General features: G+C 39.1%; 2 protein-coding genes across 10 annotated transcripts in view; one reads left to right on the top strand and one right to left on the bottom strand.

Annotated features, from left to right (window-relative positions):
* FBXL20 (F-box and leucine rich repeat protein 20) overlaps nt 1–3218 on the top strand; it is a 72543-nt gene extending 69325 nt beyond the window's left edge. For all 8 annotated transcript variants that reach the window (XM_070728983.1, XM_070728986.1, XM_070728987.1 and 5 more), the window contains one exon: nt 204–3218. In XM_070728983.1, the coding sequence (XP_070585084.1) occupies nt 204–311 (108 nt within the window). In that variant the 3' untranslated portion in view covers nt 312–3218. The remainder of the gene's footprint in view (nt 1–203) is intronic.
* Nucleotides 3219–11530: 8312 nt separating this feature from the next.
* Nucleotides 11531–22852, bottom strand: part of LOC139154407 (transcription factor CP2-like protein 1) — a 29080-nt gene continuing 17758 nt past the window's right edge. Inside the window, exons 11-15 of one of the 2 annotated variants that reach the window (XM_070728980.1) lie at nt 20278–20368; nt 19138–19220; nt 17535–17680; nt 13320–13371; nt 11531–11668 (exon numbers count right to left, since the gene is read on the bottom strand). In XM_070728980.1, coding sequence (XP_070585081.1) covers nt 11631–11668; nt 13320–13371; nt 17535–17680; nt 19138–19220; nt 20278–20368 — 410 coding nt within the window. In that variant the 3' untranslated portion in view covers nt 11531–11630. Of the gene's footprint in view, nt 11674–13319; nt 13372–17534; nt 17681–19137; nt 19221–20277; nt 20369–22852 lie in introns of both variants that reach the window. The other variant, XM_070728979.1, reaches the window with a different exon arrangement.

The following is a 22852-nucleotide window of genomic DNA, read 5'->3' as shown; positions in this document are numbered from 1 at the left end:
GGGGAAGACTGAAACCCCCCCCCCCCCACTGATTTTCTTTTAAAGTATCTTTTATGCATAATATTTTTCTGCATAAAAAGGTACTTTATTTTCAACTTTTTAAGTTTACAATCTTTGTTACTTCATGTTCAGTGTTTTAAGTTTACACTCCTTGTTTATTTTTTTGGTATTTTTAAATTTTAAAAATGTGTTTGTCTTTTCAGACCCATTTACCTAATATAAAAGTCCACGCCTACTTTGCACCTGTAACTCCACCACCATCTGTGGGGGGCAGCAGACAGCGTTTCTGCAGATGTTGCATCATCCTATGACGTGAGAGCCAGTCTACCTTGTGGAAAAACAAACTGAGTATTTAAATTACCCTTCTAGAAGTTACAGTGGACACCAGTATCTCTGCCAACAAATGATGCCAGTACTCCTTCACCAGGGCTTTTGGAAAACAAAGCAGGGGAAGCTGGTGCAAAACATTGTTCCCCTTTTTTACCCTATGTAAAAACACATATACACACACAGACACAGAGAGAGAGAGAGAGAGAGAGTAGTATATACATACTTATTCCAATAGACTGATGGTCCCTGAAATTGAGGACCTAAATCTATGGGAACTTTCTCCTCTCCCACCACCCCATCGCCCTGTGGGTGGATTGCTATAATTGTAAACCATTCCTACAGAGCCTGGTCAGAGGAAATAATGAGATGACGGGTGGGAGAAAAGAGTTGTTGGCTGAATCACTTCGCACCTCAGAAGAACTGCTGTTGCTTCCAAGCGAGGGAAAAGTTGTTCTTTTGACACTGAAAGCAGCAAAAAAAAAATTGATGATGATGATGAGATTGAAGGAGAGGTTTATAACTGAGGAGGAACAAACATGAGTACTGAACCTTGAAGATACTGTTCAGGTGGGAGGAAAATGTACAAAGCAAAAAGAAAACACAATGCCCTTGGGTATATTTTTTATTTAAAAAGAAGATCATATGTGTGTTAAGGAATGTTAAAACAGCAGCCATTGTGAGATGTAGATTCCTGCGCTTCTGTACTTCCTTGTTTTCTGTGCCAGCACATACACTGAGCATGCTCATCTTGGAGGTTCAGCAGTTTCTCTTCTTTTATAATATTTGGCTCAGAGGCTTCCTAGATTGTTGTGATGATAAAGCTAGAAATCTGTAATGTCAGGCCTGATATCTCCCTCCCCCCATCTCCTCAGTATCTTCTTTTTTATATAAACTAGATGTCTAATTCTGAAACTGTATGAAATGACTGAACATATAATACACATGCCAAGTTAATATTTCTTTTCAAAAGGCATCTTTCTATCACTAGAAGATAAAGCTTTGAAAACAGCTGTGAAATGGGTTGAAGTTATAAAAGCAAAAGCCTTTTATAAAGATTATTCTACATTTTTTAAAACAAGTAATGCAATCTGGGGAGAAGAGAAAAGTTCTGTCTATTATAATGTATTACTTCCAAAGAAATGGGTGCCTCATAAATCAGAAATGGTATATAAACAAAGATTATTCTAATTTCAGTGACAAATAACCTTTTCCATTATTAGATGAACTTGGAAAATTCCTTTTCAGATACCTGGACATGTATGGAAACTACATCAGATGTTTGCATTTTATTTAGAAGTAAGTAGAACTCATGATGGGAAAATTCAAGTCCATTCAGTTCAATACTGAAGGATTATATTTACTGAACTTGGTTTGATTTGCTCAAAGTTGCTGTTTCAAAAAACAAACACTGGAAATATAGTGCTTTTTCAGAAGCCATTCTTGGTATCAGACATGGTTTAAAAGGGCTGTGGGGATGATACAGCAACATTCTAACTTCACTTCACAAATAATGCAAATGGAGCCCCAAAACATATGCCAAAGGTGACCAAACACTTCCCCCAATATCTAATACTGTATCTTGCTTTTATGAATACTTCTTGTTATCATTTGCTTTTCCCATTCAAACTACTGGATGTGTTATTGTTTTTCCTGACACAGTATGGTTTACATTACAGCTAGCTGCAAAATTTAATCTGGAATTTAGACCATTCCCAATGAGGCTCTTTGGTTGTTTGGATTGCAAACTTCCATTATAATCACATACATCTCAGTCTTCAGATTTGACGATTGTTCTTTCAAACAATCATGGTGATTATAGTATCATCTCAATACATTCCGTTGATGTAGGAAATTGAAACCTATCATAAAAATGGCAATATTTCAGAATGTTAAGTTGAAAACAAGATCAGGGAGGCAGAAAGATAAGCAAGGCAGGAGACATTAAGTATTCCCTTCATCATGAAATTTACAGATATTAAAGGGATCTTCACCCACTTCTGGAAGCAAAAGCGCAGCACATATTTGCAAAGTTCTATCCAGACAACTTCCCACAGTTTACATTAATTTATTTTTCTCTTGCCAAGCTTATAGATATTAAACTTTCTTAATTATACCTTAATTATACTAGAAAGACTAAGATGGGGTAGAATTCCACTGTTTTATTAAATTGTTTTGTGACATGTTCTTTCATTTTTCTTAATCAGCAGCACATTTATTTTGAGACCAGAAAATATGTTTTCCCTTTGCTCCATATGAAATATTTAAATTTGTGTTGTGATCTCAATATTTACAATTTCTTTTGCACAGATACTTGCTTTCCTACACAAACATTTACAAAGAATTTTCTCAACTCACCAATATATATAGTTTTAAAGGGCTTTAAAACAATTTAGACTGTTCCAAAATATTTTGAAAAATATATTTCTTAAAGTATCATTTCTCTCTTCCCTACAATATCTTCTAATTTATAGTTTTAAGAAACAGTCATCTGGCTCCAGTAGAGAAATGTTATAAGCAATTATCAACTGCAATGTATATTATTGATCCACTGTTCCAGTGTAAATTCCCTCTTTTTGAATCCCAAACACCATGGCGGTAGTTATCATCCAGAACAAATTAGAAACGTGTGTGTTATTACCTTGTTAACGGTTACCACGTTTCCCCAAAAATAAGACCCTGTCTTATATTTTTTGAACCCTGAAATAAGTGCTTGGCCTTATTGGGCTTATTATCAGGGAATGTCTTACTTTGGGGGAAATGGTAGCAAGGCTTTGAAGATAACCCTACACTGTTTTGGATTTTTTGTCTATGAATGAACATGTGGGGATAAATGTCAGGTGTTTTTCATGTGCAAAGCCCCCTTGAGATAAATGAAAATATTTGCTGCATTACATGTTGTTTATTTTCAGTTTAAATGATTTTGTTAAATGTTCCATTCTATCTAACAGTAATGTAGGGGTACTTGTTCAGGGTAAGATAGAAATAGCTCTATTTATGTCACATCTGGGGTTGAAGAAAAAGGCTTTGGGCAAATTGATAGGTTAATTTCTGGGAGGGGGGATTTCCTGTGGATTTTTAAGATCCAGCATCATAGCATGCATTTTACTTGCATTCATGACAATAAAGATTTGCCGTGATTGCCAATAATGGACTGCATTTTCTGGAGTTAAAACCCAGAAGATAAGCAAAGCTGTTATTTATCTGGATGTGGCTTCAAAAAGCAGATGAGTTTTAGTACTAATTATTGTTTTAAAAAAATCTTGGCTTTGACAAATGCCAGGTTTGATCTAAGTGTATTATGTGATGAAAATTTTCCCATTCTCTAAAACTCTATGGCTTGTCCAGACTCAGCTATGACAGGATAGGTTATTAGGAACTGGGTTAGATGAAAATGTATGGCTAAACTACTGCACAAAAAAAGATCAGACTGAAGATGACTTCAACAGTTCCATGATTCTAAATTGATGTGTTAAAGTATTTTTTAATGAAGTGGGGTCAAGGCCTTCTACAATAGGATACTTCCCTATCTCCAAGGCAGGGTGAGAAATACTAATGTTTTCAAAAGCACCATCCCTAGTTCTGGCTCTGCTATTTCCCAAGGAGCATTTATGCTCATCAGCTCTGTCGAAGACATCCTTGGTTTTTAGACAGCTTCTTCCCCTATTTTTTCTCCTCTTCCAGACTGACATGCCCCCAAAGCATATTATCAGGAACTCTTAATGTTTGAAGGTATGTCAGAATTCCTTCAAAGCTGGGTCTGGGCCATGAAACAAATATGTATTTCCATGCTTATGCACTCACTTCACTTCATTTCCACAATCTCTTCCAGAGACACTAGTCAACACCATAGGAGCTGAAGTATTAGCCATAAGCCATGTGAACAGCACAGCTGATACATAATCTGTTGCCTTCTAGTCAGGTAGCTTGGCAGTGGAAGGCAAAAAATAACCATTGTTTCTCCTCATCATTTTAGAGGAACCACCACTTCCAATCTCTTTTAGCATTTATTCCCACAGATTACCAGTGAAGGGCATGATCTCGATCTCTAGCTTGTATTAGAAGAGATGAAAAGGATGGGGAAAGTCCAATTGAATCAACTCAAGGTGTGAGGAGAGGTTCTGCAGCAATCCCCATATTCCATTCATCATAGGTGTTTCCTTACTTCAGATGCCAATGTCTAGCCTGCCATCAGATGGGAAAGCGTTGAATGAAAGCGATTTAGATAATTCCATTAAAGAGGAAGGAGGAAGGAGGGAAACAGTCTATGGGCCACCAATGGCCAGTCTCAGAATTTACACATGCAAATTTACCCCAGGTTAATAAATTCTGTAAAACCCCAAAACAAGGAATCAGGATCTTCCAATTTAAAAATTCCTACGCACGTACAAATAGATGATATTTTCTTTGCAGCTCACATGTCTGCTTTGTGCCTCACCTTGGCTGAAGCATGTAACAAAATCATGCAGGATTGAATGGAGAAACCACCCCAGGATCATGAAGAGTGGCAAAAACTGTGTAGGTTAGGGGTATCAAACTTGATTTCATTGAGACCTACATTAGGGTTGTGTTTGACCTGGTGTGTGTGTCCAGCTTGACGGCACTCATGTCAGGGGCACCTGTGGTGGCCCAAGCACTTTGCCATTGGAACGGGCTCCAGAGCTCCATTTTCAGCTGTGATGGCCTCCTGCCACCCTCTGCCACTGAGAAACTGAGCTCGGTGGGGAGCACACATGGCAGAGGCACCACGGGCCATCACCTGGGCCGAATCCAGCCCCCAGGTCTTGAGTTTGATACCCCTGGTGTAGGTGGAAGATTAATGGAATTTACCCACATAATGAACCCACATAATTATGTATAAAGTGTCACAAATGCTATGATAGAGTTCATCAGTGCATATACACTAACTTTATCTATTCCACAAGTCTCATAAGACAAAATGTCAACCATCTCATCCAGGTTCTTGTCTCAATACAGAAAATCAAGATAATTGAAGATACTGTATTTCACATTCTTCATTATTCTTGAAAAAATGAACTAATCATTAATCTTGGAAATGTAATGCATAAATTGCCATATCAAATATTAAAGGTTTGGGATGGAAACATCCAATATTGTCTCAAAGACAAGACTTTTATTTAGATGTCCCCCAGGCACCCACTGTCTTCCATTTAGCAGCTCTTCAGGTATTGATGGTAATCAGTATAGCTAATCTCAACTCCAAGTGCTCCTGCCTATAGGATATACAGTGGTACCTCTACTTAAGAACTTAATTCATTCTGTGACCAGTTTCTTAAGTAGAAACATTCTTAAGTAGAAGCAATTTTTCCCATAGGAATCAATGTAAAAGCAAATAATGCATGCAAACCCATTAGGAAAGAAATAAAAGCTCGGAATTTGGGTGGGAGGAGGAGGAGGAAGAAGAGAAGGAGGACAGTCACTGCTGAAGGAACAAGAAGAGCTGAGGGGAATCAAAAAAATCCAAAACTTTAAGGCTTAAAAAAAAAAGAGGGACTCTGAGGCAGCGAGGAGGAGCATGCGTCTCCCTCTGTTCGCCCTGGGCTACCAAAGCCTCCTTAATTGCCACCGAAAGGCTCCTCTGGCAGCCCAGAAAAGCCCAAGATGGCCAAGATTAAGGGGGGAATGGCAAGAAACTGGCTGGGTCTTCATGCTGCTCTCAAATTTCCTGGGAAATTTTTCCAGGCTCAGGTTCTTAAGTAGAAAATGGTTCTTAAGTAGAGGCAAAAAAATCTTGAACACCCAGTTCTTATCTAGAAAAGTTCTTAAGTAGAGGTACCACTGTATTGGTTTAGTCACCCTAGATTGAACAGGAAAATGTTTGCAGACTCTGAAATATTTGGTTCTGGAAAAATAAAATTTAAAAAGAACTCACATCAGGTTCATATCACTTCAATGTCCTTCTCAGCACCAAAGAGAGTCGATCTTCCTGGAGTGGACCAATACCTACCCATAGACAGCTGCCATAAATGAACATGTCAAACCATAACACAAGGATAGATTAGCTCAATTGAAAGATATAACCTGAAAATATAGCCTAATTCTGGAATGCTTGAATAAATCCCGTTAATCTTAAGGTTGACAACTGATCTAAGAACATGTATGATCTACAAAATTGAAAAATTAATCCAAGCCAAGGAGTAAAGGTGCAAATGTATTAATTAGATCAAAAATCTATGTTATTTATGCCTTTACATTCCCACCAATCTCTTAATACATTCTATATAACACAGCTATACCCCATTACTATATTTTTATCCAACCTTTGTATCTGAGATGAGTTCAGAACTTCCCCCAGATTCAGGATTGATCCTCTCCTCCTATTTCAACCCAAATGTGTAATTAGTATTTGGCAAAAACTTGGATGTCAGATGTCCTTGAAGTTTTATTTGTCCAGAACAGGAATTCAGAATTTTAACCTTCTCATCTCCTTCAACAAGTTCATTTGGGTTGCGGAACTTCATTAGTTGTTTCCCATACTAAAGTAGCCTAGAAAACCCCAAGTATGCACACTCCGTTAATCACCTTACCTATATTTTATTTATTAAATTCGTTTGCCGCTATCTTGTTGTGAGGTGATTCTGAGCTACCTAACAATGTTAAAAATTGACACAAATATCTCCAAAGATACATGTGATGCATACTTTTCTGGTGTCCTATTTCATAAAATAAGCTTAATTTACATGCCTCAATCAAAGTCTGTCTTAGCATATGGGTCTGGGGCATTCAGCTGTAAGATCCCACCCACAAAGTCATCTTGCTCTGTAATAGAAAAACATATATATCGCACTTACATTAGAGTCAAGCCCACCCAGTTACTAATCAAAGACTGAAATCACAGAAGAATTTCCAATCGAACAATCGTACATATCAGCTGAGCTCTCCCATAATACTGAAAGAAATAACATCTGAATCTTTTGTCCTGCCTCAGACATAAGCAATGGTGGGGGTGGAGATTTCCCACTGTAGAATGCTGATTATATTGAAAACTAGTTGTAAGGCCATTATTTATTATTTACATTCATTAATCTTTTTTTTATTTAATTGGAAATCACAGTAACCTGAGATGTCAAAATATTATTATTGCCATTGGATAAGTCTATACCTAAACAGAATTAACAAATGCCTCAGCAAAAATTGCACAGAACTTGCTGTGCTACATATTGTGGAAAACAGTAATTCTTATTTATCGGCTGAATTACATGTAATCTATTTGCCTTATATACATAGTAAATATGCTGGGAATGACAATATATCTTCAATGAGTGATCTGGAGAACCTCCAGGTCTGCTAAGTCAATAAATCTAATTCTCAAGATACACTAATACAGTGATATTTCACAATTCTAAAATAGATATTCCTGAAGTTAGAAAAATATATATATTTTTTAAAAGTTATTTTATTTATTTGGAAGTGATAGATGTGGCATCTTAAAATGCTGTGTTTTTGGGAGAAAGGTCCATAGACAAAGTTTTGCTAGCTTTAAATATGATCTCTTCACTTGGCTTATATTTATCCCTGGAAGGCAGAAATAAAATCATAGATTTGGAAGAGATCATTTAAACTTTTGGATTTAACCCACTTGTACCAATGATTTTCTCCAATTGGAGCACATTTGGTGAACTGCAACTTATGCCTTCTCTGTTTGTCAGGTGGTGGTGGTGTCTACTAATAGAATAGAACAGAAAATAATAGAATAGAAAATTGACTAAGTATGATTAGAAACACATTGAATTTGTCTCCAGTATACAAGCTCCCAGTGTACATGCAAAAGAATAAATTAAAATTATAATAACAAAAGATAATGATACCAATAGTGCAGTGGATGAGAAGGATGGATAAAAAACATAAGACAGAACAATATACAGGTGCTCAATGGAAGGCAGGCTGGTTGCAATTATTTTTTGTACAGATCTTAACGGTTGAAGTCTATACCTGTTCTGATAGGTTACTGTGCCAAGCTGGACAATTATAGAGGTACAAATGTCACATTCAGTAATTCCTCTGTAAAACTGTATCACTAGCTCCTTGGATAGTCTGAACATTCTGAGTTGGCACAGAAAGAACATTCTTTGTTTTTCCTTTTTAATGATGGTTCTAATGTTAATGTCTGTTTCAAATCGGAAATCATAGAACCCAAAACATGAAGGACTCTACTGTTGATACTGTGTTGTTTGATATACTGTAGTAAGAGGTGATAAAGTAGGAGTGCTCCTCCTAAAATCCACTCTTGCCTCTAGTTTTAAGCATTTTCAGCTCCAAATTGTTACAGCTGCAACATAGGGTCAGTTGTTCAACTTCCCATTGAACAGACGCATCATCTCGAATGAGACCAAGGATCTGCAAACTTACATATTTTAACAGAAGGCTATTTAGAGGTGCAGTTATTTGTGTATAGAGAAAAAAGATAAAAATAGAGAGAGTACATGGCCCTGGGTTTGGGAGGAGGGCTGTGCTAATTGGGTATTTGATGTGATTTCTCCAACCTTCACCTATTGCTCTTTATCTGTCAGAAAACTTATAGCCTACCTACAAGTATGGACAGACACACAGTTTAGAATGAAGAATTAGTGGAATAATAGTATTGAAATCTGCAAAAAAGGGCCCATGCCTAAGTCCCTGAGGATTATCAAGGATTGAGTACAGTATTTGAAGTTTATATACAAATTTTGTTTAGAATCCGAACATAATATAATACAATTCAGTGAATTCCTTTAGGAAACCAGTGTCAAAGGATTCACATAAACACTTTTTAATTAAATAAACATTTAATTGAACATTTCACTCCAGAACTATAGAGTATCTTTAAATTTTAAGGTTGCATTTATATAACTATTGATATTTTGCTTAGTGTAAAAAAGCTATTTTGAATATATGGAGCATAAGTCTCCTCTTTAACAAATATATTAGAAGTACACTTCTTGCAAATTAGTCCCCTAAATATAGGCTATCTGTATACTGTATTTCAAAAACATGGAAGCTGCATTCACTGCTTCTGAAAACTGTTGAAGATGTAATAATGCCAATTTACTACAACAAAAATATGCACATGGATCAATCAGCTTCTATTGTATAATAATATAACCTTGATCAAGTTCACAGTGTTGGAAACTTGTTGCAAAAGAAAAAAATCTAGTTCCAAATACTTGGCATTATATCACCATGAGAAAAAAAGCTTTCCAATAAGATATTTGGAGGAACAGAGAGAGTAATTCGTTCTTCAAACTGTCTTGTAGAATTAATTTATTTTGGGTGCACAATGGACAAGGAATTCTTGTGCTCCAAACAAGCATGACCTATTTAACTGGAATTCTGAAATTAATGGTATATTGTATTGTAAGTATTAACACTAGAAATTTAACACTAGAACTGTGGCACATTTGTTATGGTTTCCATAACAAATCCATCTTACTACAACATAAAAGGAACAGACCAACTATAGTCAGTGTATGAAGATGGAAAATTGGCATACCTTAATTAAAAGGTAATAAGTTTACATGTTCCAAAAAATTCCCCTGGAATAATTTTATATAATTCCCCCACCCCACCTATAAAGGGCAGACCTAGATTTACTGTACTGTACAATATTGCTAGCAAGATTTGTCAGCAACAGTAAATTTTCCAATCAATACCTACCAGAAACAAGTGTATTTTCCTCAAAACAGATACTTTAGGAGTATGGTATATGAAGAAAGCTTTGAGTTGATAAATTGTAATGTTGGTTAAAGCTTTCATCAATATCTGGAAATTTAATAAAATATGAAGGCTGTCAAATTTCTGAACGTTCAAGTTTAAATGGGATTTCCTTTGTATAGGAAAGGCAAGTTTTTTAAACATCACAGGAGTTGTACATCACAACTGGATCACTATTCAAAGGGATAGGCGTGCTTTGTGCTATTGACTTAGCACTTCATATGTGTTTGCATTAATACATTATGTTTATCTGGTATAAAAATAGGTACTCTTGATTACTTTATAATTATGTTGCTACTTTCCTACTGTGCAGGATTTAGAAATCATTACAAAAAACCCCCACCCAGCTGGTAACAGATGGCAGTAAGATAGTCATGTTTAAAAAGGCTTAGACAAATAACAGCAATATCCAAATAAAAATAGATTTGTTTTAAAAAGATTGCAGTTAATGCTAAGTGAAGTCATGTTTTAAAACATGAATTCAGAAATGTTTCTTATAAAAAGACTAATGGTTGATAGATGATTTAATAGCAAGATTCTGTGCTTATTTACTCAAAAGTCAGGATTGTTGAGGTCACTAGTGATTATCATAGATAAGCAAATGAATGAGTGCAATCTAAACTATTTGAGGATCATCCAATCATCAATTTCAATATTTAGCTTTTTTAATTAAAATGCTAACAAAAGCTGGCAACCAACGTCCCATAATCTGTATTTTATAAATGTAAAAACAACTTATTAAATGTTTGAAGACGTGCCTCGCTGGTGGTTCTAATATATAATAATTTGATATTTATGGAAGACTGTTACATTGTCTCTTGTATGAACTTAGCTTAACTCTTTGGATTTCTCTATCAAGAATCGTCAATATCTAATTGCATTTTCTAATAGAAGCTGGAAAAAACAGTTGGCATTTCTCACACTGAAACTATCCAATGTCAAAATCAAAGAAAGCTGCACAAATAAAGTTGCAACACAAAAGAGTGCACAGACAAATCTGCTTTTTGGTTGAGGGACTGCTAAGGAGCAAAAACTAAAGAGGTTTCCTTTACAACCTATCGTTTTTTGGCATTGTCACACTGAGCTAATTTGAAAAGCAAAGCTCTGCATTGCTTGGGCATTCTTATAGAGAAAGAAATTAGCAAAAGTAGATGGCCCTGCCAAATGTTCATTCTCTTAAAAGCACTTTTTATCAGATTTCACCACTACAACAAATATAAGTTCTGAAAACATCTTCCTCCTGACAGAAAATGTGGACCTGTGCAAATAATATTATTAGAAACTGATAATTAGGCAAATAGTTATTTTGCTTACAACATAATCAGTTGATAATATACATCATTCTTTGGAATCTATGAAAACAAAGTGACACGGTTGCCACTTTCTTTTTGCAAAAAAGTACAGAAAAAATCCCAGTGTTTATTGCACTACGCATTCCTGTTGCTAAAATCCACATCAGATGATGTCGGTCTTGAGTTCTTTGATGTCGAGTCAAACTTCTGGGGTATTGCTATTAATATTCTTATTGCGCCTGCTTTTGCACTTTTCAGCTCCCCCATCTTGCAGGTCAGCAGCACACCGTCAAGAAGGTCCTAGTCTATTTTAGAACTAAATGGTAGCCTTCTGCATTCTGTACTGTAATGACAGATAAGAAAAGACAAAACCAAGTCACTTTTTAAATACTTGTCTCTAAAAACAGGAAGTTTTCATCCTTTCTTAGGCTGGGTCAGCATTGGCTAAGCATAGGGACTGCTTTTATAGCTTATTATGAAAAAAAATTCAAAGTGATTGCTCCAAAGGGAGATTATGAATACAGTGTTCCCTCGCTTTTCGTGGGGGATGCATTCCGAGACTGCCCGCGAAAGTCGAATTTCCGCGAAGTAGACATGCGGAAGTAAATACACTATTTTTGGCTATGAACAGTATCACAAGCCTTCCCTTAACACTTTAAACCCCTAAATTGCAATTTTCCATTCCCTTAGCAACCATTCAGATTATTACTCAACATGTTTATTTATTACAGTTTATTAAAAAAAAAAATTATTAAAGGCAGACGAAAGTTTGGCGATGACATATGACGTCATCGGGTGGGAAAAACCATGGTATAGGGGAAAAACCCACGAAGTATTTTTTAATTAATATTTTTGAAAAACCGTGGTATAGACTTCGCGAAGTTCGAACCCGCGAAAATCGAGGGAACACTAGTCTACAAAAACCTTTAAAGGAATATTTATGCTGCAATATTAACTGAATTTGCTGTGTCTTGTACGCTTAATAGGATAGTATTATTTTTCAGGACTCCACTGCCTACCATTTTATGTGCAATATTCTCCTGCAGACTTAAAGAAATGCCCTTGTTTTTATGTAGTGACACATTGCAAAGCAGTAAGGACAGAAAATGCAGCAGTAAATCCTAGGAATACCAAACAGGTTTGAGTCTGATCACTGCTTGAATCCTGTTCCATAATATGGGGTTAGGGTTGGGGAGGAAATTACAGAGCCCCAAGAATGTGAAGTGCCAGGAGACACTGATAGGAAAAAACCTACTATCTCCTGATTTCTGATTCCTCTGGTTGGATGTATTACAGTGTGTATTGGGGGAAATACAGATAGTCCTCAATGTATTATCACAATTGAACCCAAAATTTCTGTTGCTAAGTAAGACGTTTAAGTGAGATTTGTCCCATTTATTCACATGTATATTAAATGAATCACTGCAGGGTAGTAACATAATTTTAAGTGAATCTAGCTTTCCCTTTCACTTTGCTTGTCAGAAGGTGACAAAGGGGGATCACATGACCCCGGGACATTGCAGCTGTCATAAATATGAATCAGCTACCAAGTGCCTACTTTTGATCACATGACCAAGGGGGGTGCTACAATGTTCGTAAATCTGAAAAGTGATCATGTCACTTTTTTCAGTGCTGTTATAATTTTGAGTGGTCACTAAATGAACTGTTTTTAAGTTGAGGGCTTCCTGTAATAATTTACAGTAATTCCTCCTTATGTCCAAATGAACCTTGTACAGAGTTGAAAGGAGTGGGGTCTGTGAACTGATGAAGGAACTACTTCTACACTATCTCAATCCTCTTGCAAACAAAAAGCAAACTCCTGGAGTAGAAATTTGAGTCCACTGTGTCATGGACATTTTGACAACTGAGTACAGTATATCCAAAACTGAATAATGGGGTTTTTTTGTCTACACACACTCAGGCTTCAATAAATCTTATCAGTCCTGAAGAAGCCAGAATTCTGCTCCTTTCACAGGTAGATCTACCTACCTTTTGTTACAGCTGCTATGAAGCAGGATTCATCTGGAAGATTTCTGACCATCTGTGATAACCAGAAAAGAACAATGCAAGGTTAGTTCTTGGCTAGACTCCTAAATGACTGCTTTAAAAAAATAATAACTTGAGTTGCTGGAGAGGGAGAGTCAGCAACAGATGGCAATATGATAAAGTGTAAAGACATATAAAAGCCAGTGGCAGTGTTGATATGAGGTGTGTGTATATGTGTACAGAGAAAAAGATGGACTGTAAAAGTACAGGTGGAGCGCGGGGAGGAGACTTAATAGAAATGTAATGTAGTTTGTCTAAAACTCTGTTAATATAAGAATCTCCCAAATGTATTGTGTAAGGTGTAACTGCTTCCAAGCTTAAGCAAAGTGTGCTTTTGAACAGCTGAATAACCAGAACTTGCATTTTTTTATTTGGAGTAAGATACCAAGTTTGGTTTGAAGGTCTCCAGCATAGCATCTTTGACTACTGTAGTATTGTACATATGCTATAATTGCGACTCAGAATCTAAGAGGAGTTTATCTTGACTTTGTGTTTTTAATCTTTTTAAATATTTTAATTACAAAAGAATACACAAAACTGGTTTGTTGCAGAGCAAAACATCTATCTTCAGCCTCATTATTTTGTCCAGAAATACTTTGGGTACCCTAATTTAAGAGTCATGTGGCTAGAATATTAGAAGTCTTAAGACCAATCCCCTGCTCAAGGCAGAAATCTTTATATCATTCCAGAAAAAAATGGTTGTTCACTCTTTTTGAAACCTTCAGTGAAGAGCACTCACAACTCTAATCAATCCTTCTCATTATCAGGAAATTCCTCCTCATTTCCAAGTCAAATCTTCCTCTGACAAGCTTCCACCCATTGGTTCTTGTCCTGCCTCAGATTCTATTGAGGTTAAATTAACCCCCTCTTTCCTGTGACAGCCCTTCAAGCATTGAAAAACTGCTATCAGGCCCTCCATAAGCCTTTTCTTTCGTAGGTTGATATACCTGGTTTCCTTAGGCATTCATCCTATGGTTTAGGTTCCAGACTCCTTATCATATTTGTTGCTCTTCGCTGCACTCTTTCTTGGCTTCAGCATCTTCGTTGTATCATGATGGCTAGAACTGAATGCAGTGTTCCAAGTGTGGCCTCACTAGTGGTACTACCATTTCCTGGGTTCTTGATGCTATCCCTCTCATGATGCATTGGTTTTTTGGCAGCTGCAGCACACTCTTGACACCTCACTTTTCCTGCCTAAGCACTTTTCTTACCACTGAACTGCATCTTGTTGGATAGAGCCCAATGCTCAAGTCTATCAAGATCCTTCTAGATCTTGAACCTATTTCCCAAAGTAGGTAATTAACTTGTCCCATAAATTTTCTTTACAAATAAAAACAATGGTTAGTCATAATCTAAATGCTTTCTTTGGGAATACATTTTTTTCCATAGGAAATAAATAAATAAATAAATAAATTAAAAATAATAATAATAAAGTAAAGTGTAAGGGAGTAAAGCGGAAAGAGATAATATTCTTTGTCAATGGCATAATGAAGGAGCACTCTGCCTCTTATCAGCTCCCAGACAGCCACCTCCATGGCAGTCAGTTTAGAGAGAATCTGCATGTTCTCAAGTGTGTTCATCAACACACACACACACACACCGGGAAACTGGAATTTCCAGAGTTCAGGAAAAAGGAGGGGACTAGCAAATGATAGTTCCACTGGGTCATAATATGGCTTCCGTGTTACATGAAGTCGGTTCTTGTGACTTAGCATGTTGTATGATCCCTGCAAATTCTAGTTAAGTACAAAATAATCCACAGTGGTTGTGAATTAAAAAATGTCCAACTCAAATCTCATTTCTGACAGTTGATGAAGTGGCCTTAGGCAAGGAAATACTTTTTTCAGCTCCAGAAATCTGCAGCAAAGCAGGGATATTTTACTCGTTTGCCTTTCTGGATGGTTGGCATTCTTTTATCTGAAAATAATCTATAAAAATCCCCGATAGCTGTTTTGGTTCATAAGATTTTTTTGCCAAAAAATAAAATTGAGGTGTTTTTTAAAAATGACTTATTCATGCACATAGATTTTGAGCTACCCAGAACATTTCCATCTGTATCTGTACTCAAGATGATAATGCTTCAGTCTACAGTTTTTAACTATTTTAAGGTGCAGACCAGATGGAATCAATGCAAGGAGGTATATGTGTTGTGTTTGCAGTTCCCAGAATTTCAAGCCATCTTGAAGCCAAGTTGGAAAAGGCAGGATTAGACCAATAACCCCTTTCAGAAATTTATTATCTACTGGAAGACAATCTGAAAAGGCTGTTTGGCTGAGAAAGATTACAATTAACTTTTCTCTCCCCAGCTTCTGTCCCCAGCTAATTCATTTGGAGCAAATTTTAGGTCATCGAATCTGGTTTTTTTCTAGATATGTTGATTATAGATTATGGGGTATGGGTTAACTATCGATTAGAGATGTATCCAGAGCATCAGGAGGGCATGCCACGTGGATATTGCTCTAAATTTTCACAATCAAAAACTCTTATCATTTAGGAAAACACAGTAGCTGAAACTGGTTTGATCTGGGTTTCCCAATCAAGCAATGCCTGTTTATAAAATACAGTGGTACTTCTACTTAAGAACGCCTCTACTTAAGAACTTTTCTAGATAAGAATCGGGTGCTCAAGATTTTTTTGCCTCTATTTAAGACCCATTTTCTACTTAAGAACCGAGCCCGGAAAAATTTTCCAGGTAATTTGAGAGCGGCATGAAGGCCCAGACACTTTCCTGCCATTCCCCCTTTAATCTCAGCCATCTTGGGCTTTTCCCCAGGGGATCCTTTCTGTGGCGCCTAAGGAGGCTTTGGCAGCCCAGACCGAACGGAGCGTTTTCCTTTCTCTGGGTGCTTGGAGAGGGAATAAATCACTTCGTTGTGATGACTCCCTCGTGCTGCCTCCCATACACACGGCACGAGGTTGCCTCCCGGAACGTCTAGGCACCGAAAGGCAAAAGGGGGCGCTCACCTCACCTTCCTTCGGCAGCGACTGTCCTCTTCCTCCTCCTCCTCCCACCCAAATTCCAAGCTTTTATTTCTTTCCTAATGGGTTTGCATGCATTATTTGTTTTTACATTGATTCCTATGGGAAAAATAGCTTCTACTTAAGAACCTGGTCACAGAATGAATTAAGTTCTTAAATAGAGATACCACTGTATGTCTTTTCAAGAATATATGATCATAATCCCTTATCAACTGCTGAAGTGACATTATGGAAGAAAAGAGTTAAATTCATTGTTATCATCCAAAGTTAAATCCTGGCAGAGCTGCCAAAAACTTAAAGTCTTGCAGTTGCTGCCGCCGCTGCAGGAGGCTTAAGTCTCCTGGTCCTCCCCACCTCTTGCCCGTGGCCGGCAGAACTGGCCGGTGGCTGCGAGGCTTTAAGTTTTTGGCTGGGGGGGAGGCAGGAGGGCCGGACTGACACTCCCCATCCCAGAGCTTCACCTCCCGCTGGGCAAGAGCGCTCGGCAGGCAGTTCTGCCGGCCACAAGCGAGGGAGGACTGGGAGGCTTAAGCCTCCTGCAGCGGCAACAGCAGTGTGAAGCTTTACGTTTTTGGCTGGGGGGGAGGCAGGAGGGCCGGACTGACACCCCCCACCCCAGTGCTTCACCTCCCGCCGGGCAAGAGCGCTCGGAAGGCAGATCTGCCGGCCACGGGCGAGGGGCGGGGAGGACCGGGAGGCTTAAGCATCCTGCAGCGGCGGCGGCAAGCCAGTTTGGCGGGCCCCAGGGAAGAGCCTTCTCTGTGGCAGCCCCGGCCCTCTGGAATTAACTCCCCCCAGAGATTAGAATTGCCCCCACCCTCTTTGTCTTTCGCAAATTACTTAAGACCCACCTGTATCGCCAGGCATGTGGGAACTGAGACACCTCCCCCAGGCTTTTATATTTTATGTATGGTATGCGTGTGTTGCATGGTTTTTAAATGATGGGGTTTTTTTAGCTGTTTTTTAATATTAGATTTGTTTCCATTGTAACATTGTTATTATTGTTGTGAGCTGCCCCGAGTCTTCTGAGAGGGGCGGCATACAAATCTAAATTATTATTATTATTATTATTATTATTATTATTATTATTATTATTATTATTATATAATCTTTAGAGACAAGTGTTTCTGAGACGTAAGGCTGAATAAGGCTCATTCGTAAAATAAGTCTGCACCATACCTGATCATTGACAAGGATATGAATTCCTGTAGGCCCCTGTTTGGAAACTTGCTGGACCTGATTGGCTGGGACACTAAGCAGTTCTGCCAATTTATTAGTCAGCTCTGTGGCAGTCAGTTCCTCCAGATATAACTCCTGGTATATAACTTTTGAGGAAGAAATATAAATGCATAAAATATTGTGAAGTTTTAAGAAATACAATAAAAAAAGATTTACAACAATTTATACAACAAAATTATGCTATCGGTGCTTAAAAGTGGTGAAGGAGAGACTGTAATCTCCCAAATGAGCAGCGGAGCTCCCTTGGGCATCATTGTACCTGCAAATTCCTCCCCTGCTGCTTGCCACACTCCACCTCCTCTTAATTTATTTTTTAGACTCTTTCATCAAAACCAGAAAAAAGAAACCCACCACCTGGCATGCTGCAATGTAAAACACCAGACTCCATCATCTTCATTACTTCTGAGAATGCCTCAAAGCCCTAAAGGTTTTCTAAGAATGCCCTTGGGCATTCTTAGAAAATGGCTTGGTGCTTTGTTTAGAGCTAAACCCATCTGGCACAAAAAGCTGAGAACTTAGAAGGGACAATGAGTACTGACTTTGATCAGTTTTGCTCTGGGTAAACTGGTGTTTTTGCAACCAGCTACACCTGCCTGGGAACCATTTTGTGACTAGGGAAAATGCCTTCCAAGACAGCTGTAACTTGCTAGAAAATTCCAGGGCCTCTTGCTTACTAGATCTTTTTGTTGTTCTGCTTAAATTTACATAGATCCCACTAATGCTCTCTCCATGGGGCTACCTCTGAAAAGTGTTCGGAAACTTCAGATCGTGCAGAATGCAGCTGCGAGAGCAATCATGGGCTTTCCTAAATATGCCCATGTCACACTAACACTCCGCAGTCTGCATTGGTTGCCGATCAGTTTCCGGTCACAATTCAAAGTGTTGGTTATGATCTATAAAGCCCTTCATGGCACCGGACCAGAATATCTCCGGGACCGCCTTCTGCTGCAAGAACCCCAGCGACCAGTTAGGTCGCACAGAGTTGGCCTTCTCCGGGTCCCGTCAACTAAACAATGTTGTTGGCGGGACCCAGAGGAAGAGCCTTCTCTGTTGCGGCCCCGACCCTTTGGAACCAACTACCCCCAGATATCAGAGTTGCCCCCACCCTCCTTGCCTTTCGTAAGCTGCTTAAAACCCACCTCTATCGTCAGGCATGGGGGAATTGAGACTTTCCCTCCCCCTAGGCTTATAAAATTTATGCATGTATGATTGGTTTCTAAATTGGGGTTTTAAATTAACTTAAATATTAGATTTGTTTACATTGTATTATTATTGCTGTTAGCCGCCCAGAGTCTGCGGAGAGGGGCGGCATACAAATCTGATTAATAAATAAATAAATAAATAAATTTACAAAGCTGCTGGTGTTAAGAACAACATAAACCTAGCATGCAAAATTGCATCTTTTTAAAAAAATGCAAAGCAGCATTGCAACTGAATGTGCAGCTAAAAGGCCTCCACAATCAATGAAGATGTGTTTGGATTGCTTGCTGAGAGATGCACACAGGTGCCCCAAAATCATATTTATGGAATAATTCTGACTTACCAGATGCTGGGTTTGGAGGAGCATTGTTCCCACTTGCTTCCAGTTCCTTGGACACATAAAGAATAAGACGAGGGCGCACAGTCCTGGAAAAAGAGGAGGAAGTCAAGCCACTTTCTCTGATGTACCAAGATCTGGCAGCATGAAATGATTTCAAGGATTAGCTACAAAGTTCTTACCGGCTGTAAATTTGCTTGATGGTGGCAGTGGTGAAACGGGCTTTATGGGAGGAATGGCCTAAATAAAACAGCCACAACTGCTGCTGCCTTGAGTCCCATTCCTTTTTATGATTCAGTAAAACGGGAAGGGCCCGAGTCATGTAGAATATTTCTAATGTGTCTGAGGTCCTGCCCTTTTCATCTCAATCATAAAAGGGGAGGAGCTTCAGCTGCATGGTTTTGGCCGTTTCCTTGAGTTTTTAAGGTCATTCTTCCCAAAGACACACACCTCCCCCACACAAACACATACATCTCAGTGACATAGTTGCTGAATGGTATGGGCTAGACCAGGGGTAGACAAATATTCTGGGAGGCAGATCCAACTGCCAATCAGCTGCTTGCGTTAAATCAGGCTATGCTGAAGCTAACCAGCTGTTTGTTTATTTATTTATTAGATTTGTATGCTGCAAGGAGGCAAATTGCTGGGAGGTGGAAGTCAAACGGTGGGAGCCAACGGGTGGGCACGGCTTCAGCAATGTTCACTCTATAAGACGCACAGATATTTCCACCTATCTTTTGGGAGGGGAAAAGTGTATCTTATACATTGAAAAATACAGTAGCCTGTCCCTCTGGCTACTAGCTGGCAGCTGAAATAGTTAGGAAGCTCCTTGTTTGTTTAATGTGAAGTGCTTCCTAAGAGTTAATCCCCTGGCTCTGGTACTCATGTAATCCCTGAATCACAACAACACTTTTTTTGAGAGTGGCTTAGACTTGATTTTATATTTCACCAAGTATTTATATTAAAAGTTTAAGCTTGACATTTGGTAACTTCATGAACTGTTCTGTGATGGTTTTTTGGTCTCCTGTGACAATAGTTTCATTTCCCCCCAAAAAAAGTTTATTTCTCCTTTTAATAATGTTTTAATAGATGGTATTTTTTTAAAAAAAATCCATAAACTTGCTATCTTTGCGCATAACTCCATACCTCGCTTTTAGAGCATTTGAAAGTCTAATCCCATCTGCCATTCCACAGATCTGTACAAGATCATTTCGGGACAGTTTCAGCAAATCAGTTCCTGGGTGGGAAGAAAATAATTTAGTATTTGCTGATAATAGATAATTTTCCGAGAGCAAAGCAGAATTGGACTAAATGTTTATTTTACTATATTTATTCTGACCCATAACAATCCATAATGTAGCTAGAATTCTTTTTTTCATATTCACACTATCAGGGATTGGCAGAGCCAATTATTTTTCATTATTTTTAATGAATAATTTTTCATTATTTTTTATAATCGATATGTATGGTGTCTTGCAGATTAGCTTTTAAAAAAAGAAGAAATATCATCTACCATAAGAAAGTTGTAATTCAACTTTGGTATTTCCTTTATTCTCTACAATACAGGTATAGTGTCAGGTGTGTTAGCATTCAAAGTCCAGGAAAGAAAACCCCCAGCTCCATTTATTTGAGATGAGTACTTTTAATAGAAAAGAAGTGATAGCAACAAAATGAAAGCAAGTTCTGAGGCAAAAGATATGCAAGATGCATATACAAAGAAACCCCAAACCCTCCCAAGTGGTCCCCTGGGCCCTTCATCCAATCCCCATGTCCCAAGATGTCAGGTGAGTGTGCCGGCCATTTGCTCTTCCACATATGAGCTGTAGAAGCCATTGACCTTGAGCAGGCTGTAAACAAATCCATGATGCCTAGGCAGACAGTGATGAAAAAAATCCTCCCTAGCAATATTTGAAACGTCAAACAGGGCACTGACCAGTAAACTTCCCCCTTTTCAATTAACTGACCTCCCCCTCCCTCCATTACTGTGACAGCTGAAGCAAGCAGGTGAAGAAGAAAAGTGGAAACCGACATTTAGTCTCCTAATTTGAGGAATGCTGGAGAAAACTGGGCTGTTCTCACTTACAGTGGAGTCTTGGTTATCCATCCTTTGATAATCTGACATTCCAGATTATCCAACATCACGGATGCTTGGGGGCATGGCAGCCCCCAGACACCCCCCCAAACATGGCAGCCATGACGGGGAAGCAGTCCCCATTTTCCAGGTAGGTGGGTGATGCCGAGAGGAGCCGGATCGGGGGAGGCGCAGGCTGCTGTGGTATCCAGGCAGGCAAGCAAGCTGGGAGGAGCGAAACATGCATGCATGCATGGAAGCGAGCTGAGAGGAGCGGGTGGGAGAGCGAGCTGAGAGGAATGATGCGGGCAGGCAGGCGAGGGAGCTGAGAGGAGCCCGGTAGGCGGGCGTGTGAGCGAGTTGAGAGGAACTGGCCGTGCATGTCCAGAAGCAAGCTGAGAGGAATGAAGCAGGTGGGTGGGCGAGCGAGCTGAGAGGAGTGAAGCAGGCAGGCGGGCAAGCTGAGAGGAGTGAAGTGGAGGGCAACGGCCCCGCTGGCAGGAAATGTTCGCACCAGTGGCTTGGGGCAAGCAGAAGAGGGAAGGAAAGAGCACATAGATTTAGAGAGGGACGTATCTCCTGAATTTATTTATTTATTTATTTATTCAATTTTTATGCCGCCCTTCTCCTTAGACTCAGGGCGGCTTACAACATGTTAGCAATAGCACTTCTTAATAAAGCCAGGCTATTGCCCCCACAATCCGGGTCCTCATTTTACCCACCTCGGAAGGATGGAAGGCTGAGTCAACCTTGAGCCGGTGATGAGATTTGAACCGCTGACCTTCAGATCCACAGTCAGCTTCAGTGGCCTGCAGTACAGCACTCTAACTGCTGCGCCACCCCGGCTCTTTTTTGAAGAATTGCTTTTTCCAGGACCTATGGAGATCTATTTATTATTCTCCTGCCTTGATTTTGAGTCATGTCAGGGCCACATACTGTGTGGTCTGGATTATCTGACATTTTCACCTATCCAACTATCAGCCCGCCCGTTTATGTTGGATAATCGAGACTCTACTGCAGCGGTCCTCAAACTACGGCCCGCTGAGGCCATTTATCCGGCCCATGGGTAAGTATTGGCCAGGAGAAACCCCCGTGGGCTCTGTGCCCCACCCGTCTTCTCCGGCTGTGTCCCTGTAAGGCGTGCAGCCATGCACACAACCCCCCCCCCCGGCGCAGTCTTTTCCAAGGCTGCACTGGGGAGCTGGGCGTTGGAGTTGGGGTGGGGAGCAGCAAGGAAAGTGCGGGGAAGTCTTGCACCAGCGAAGATGCGCGCGCGCCTGCACGCACAAGATCCCCGTTCCAGTACAACACCAATTATATTTCTAACTTATTAACCATTATGCCAAAGTGCTTCCTTCTTTCTTTATACATTTTTCTATAAACCAAGAAAACCTTGTATAGTCAATCACATGTTAACAATAGAAAATTAAAAACAAAACAGAAACATATGAATTTTAGACTCCTTCTCCCCCCACCTCTAAATAGTACATTCCCATTTTGTTTTTTACTTTAAAATAAGGTATGTGCAGTGTGCATAGGGATTTGTTCATAGTTTTTTTTTATAGTCCGGCCCTCCAGCAGTCCGAGGGACAGTGAACTGGCCCCCTGTGTAAAAAGTTTGGGGACCCCTGATCTACTGTATTTAAGAAA

This window comes from Erythrolamprus reginae, chromosome Z, assembly GCF_031021105.1.
Source record: "Erythrolamprus reginae isolate rEryReg1 chromosome Z, rEryReg1.hap1, whole genome shotgun sequence".
Lineage (NCBI taxonomy): Eukaryota > Metazoa > Chordata > Lepidosauria > Squamata > Dipsadidae > Erythrolamprus > Erythrolamprus reginae.
Note: the sequence above shows the minus strand (reverse complement) of the source record. Positions and strands in the feature narration are given on the sequence as shown.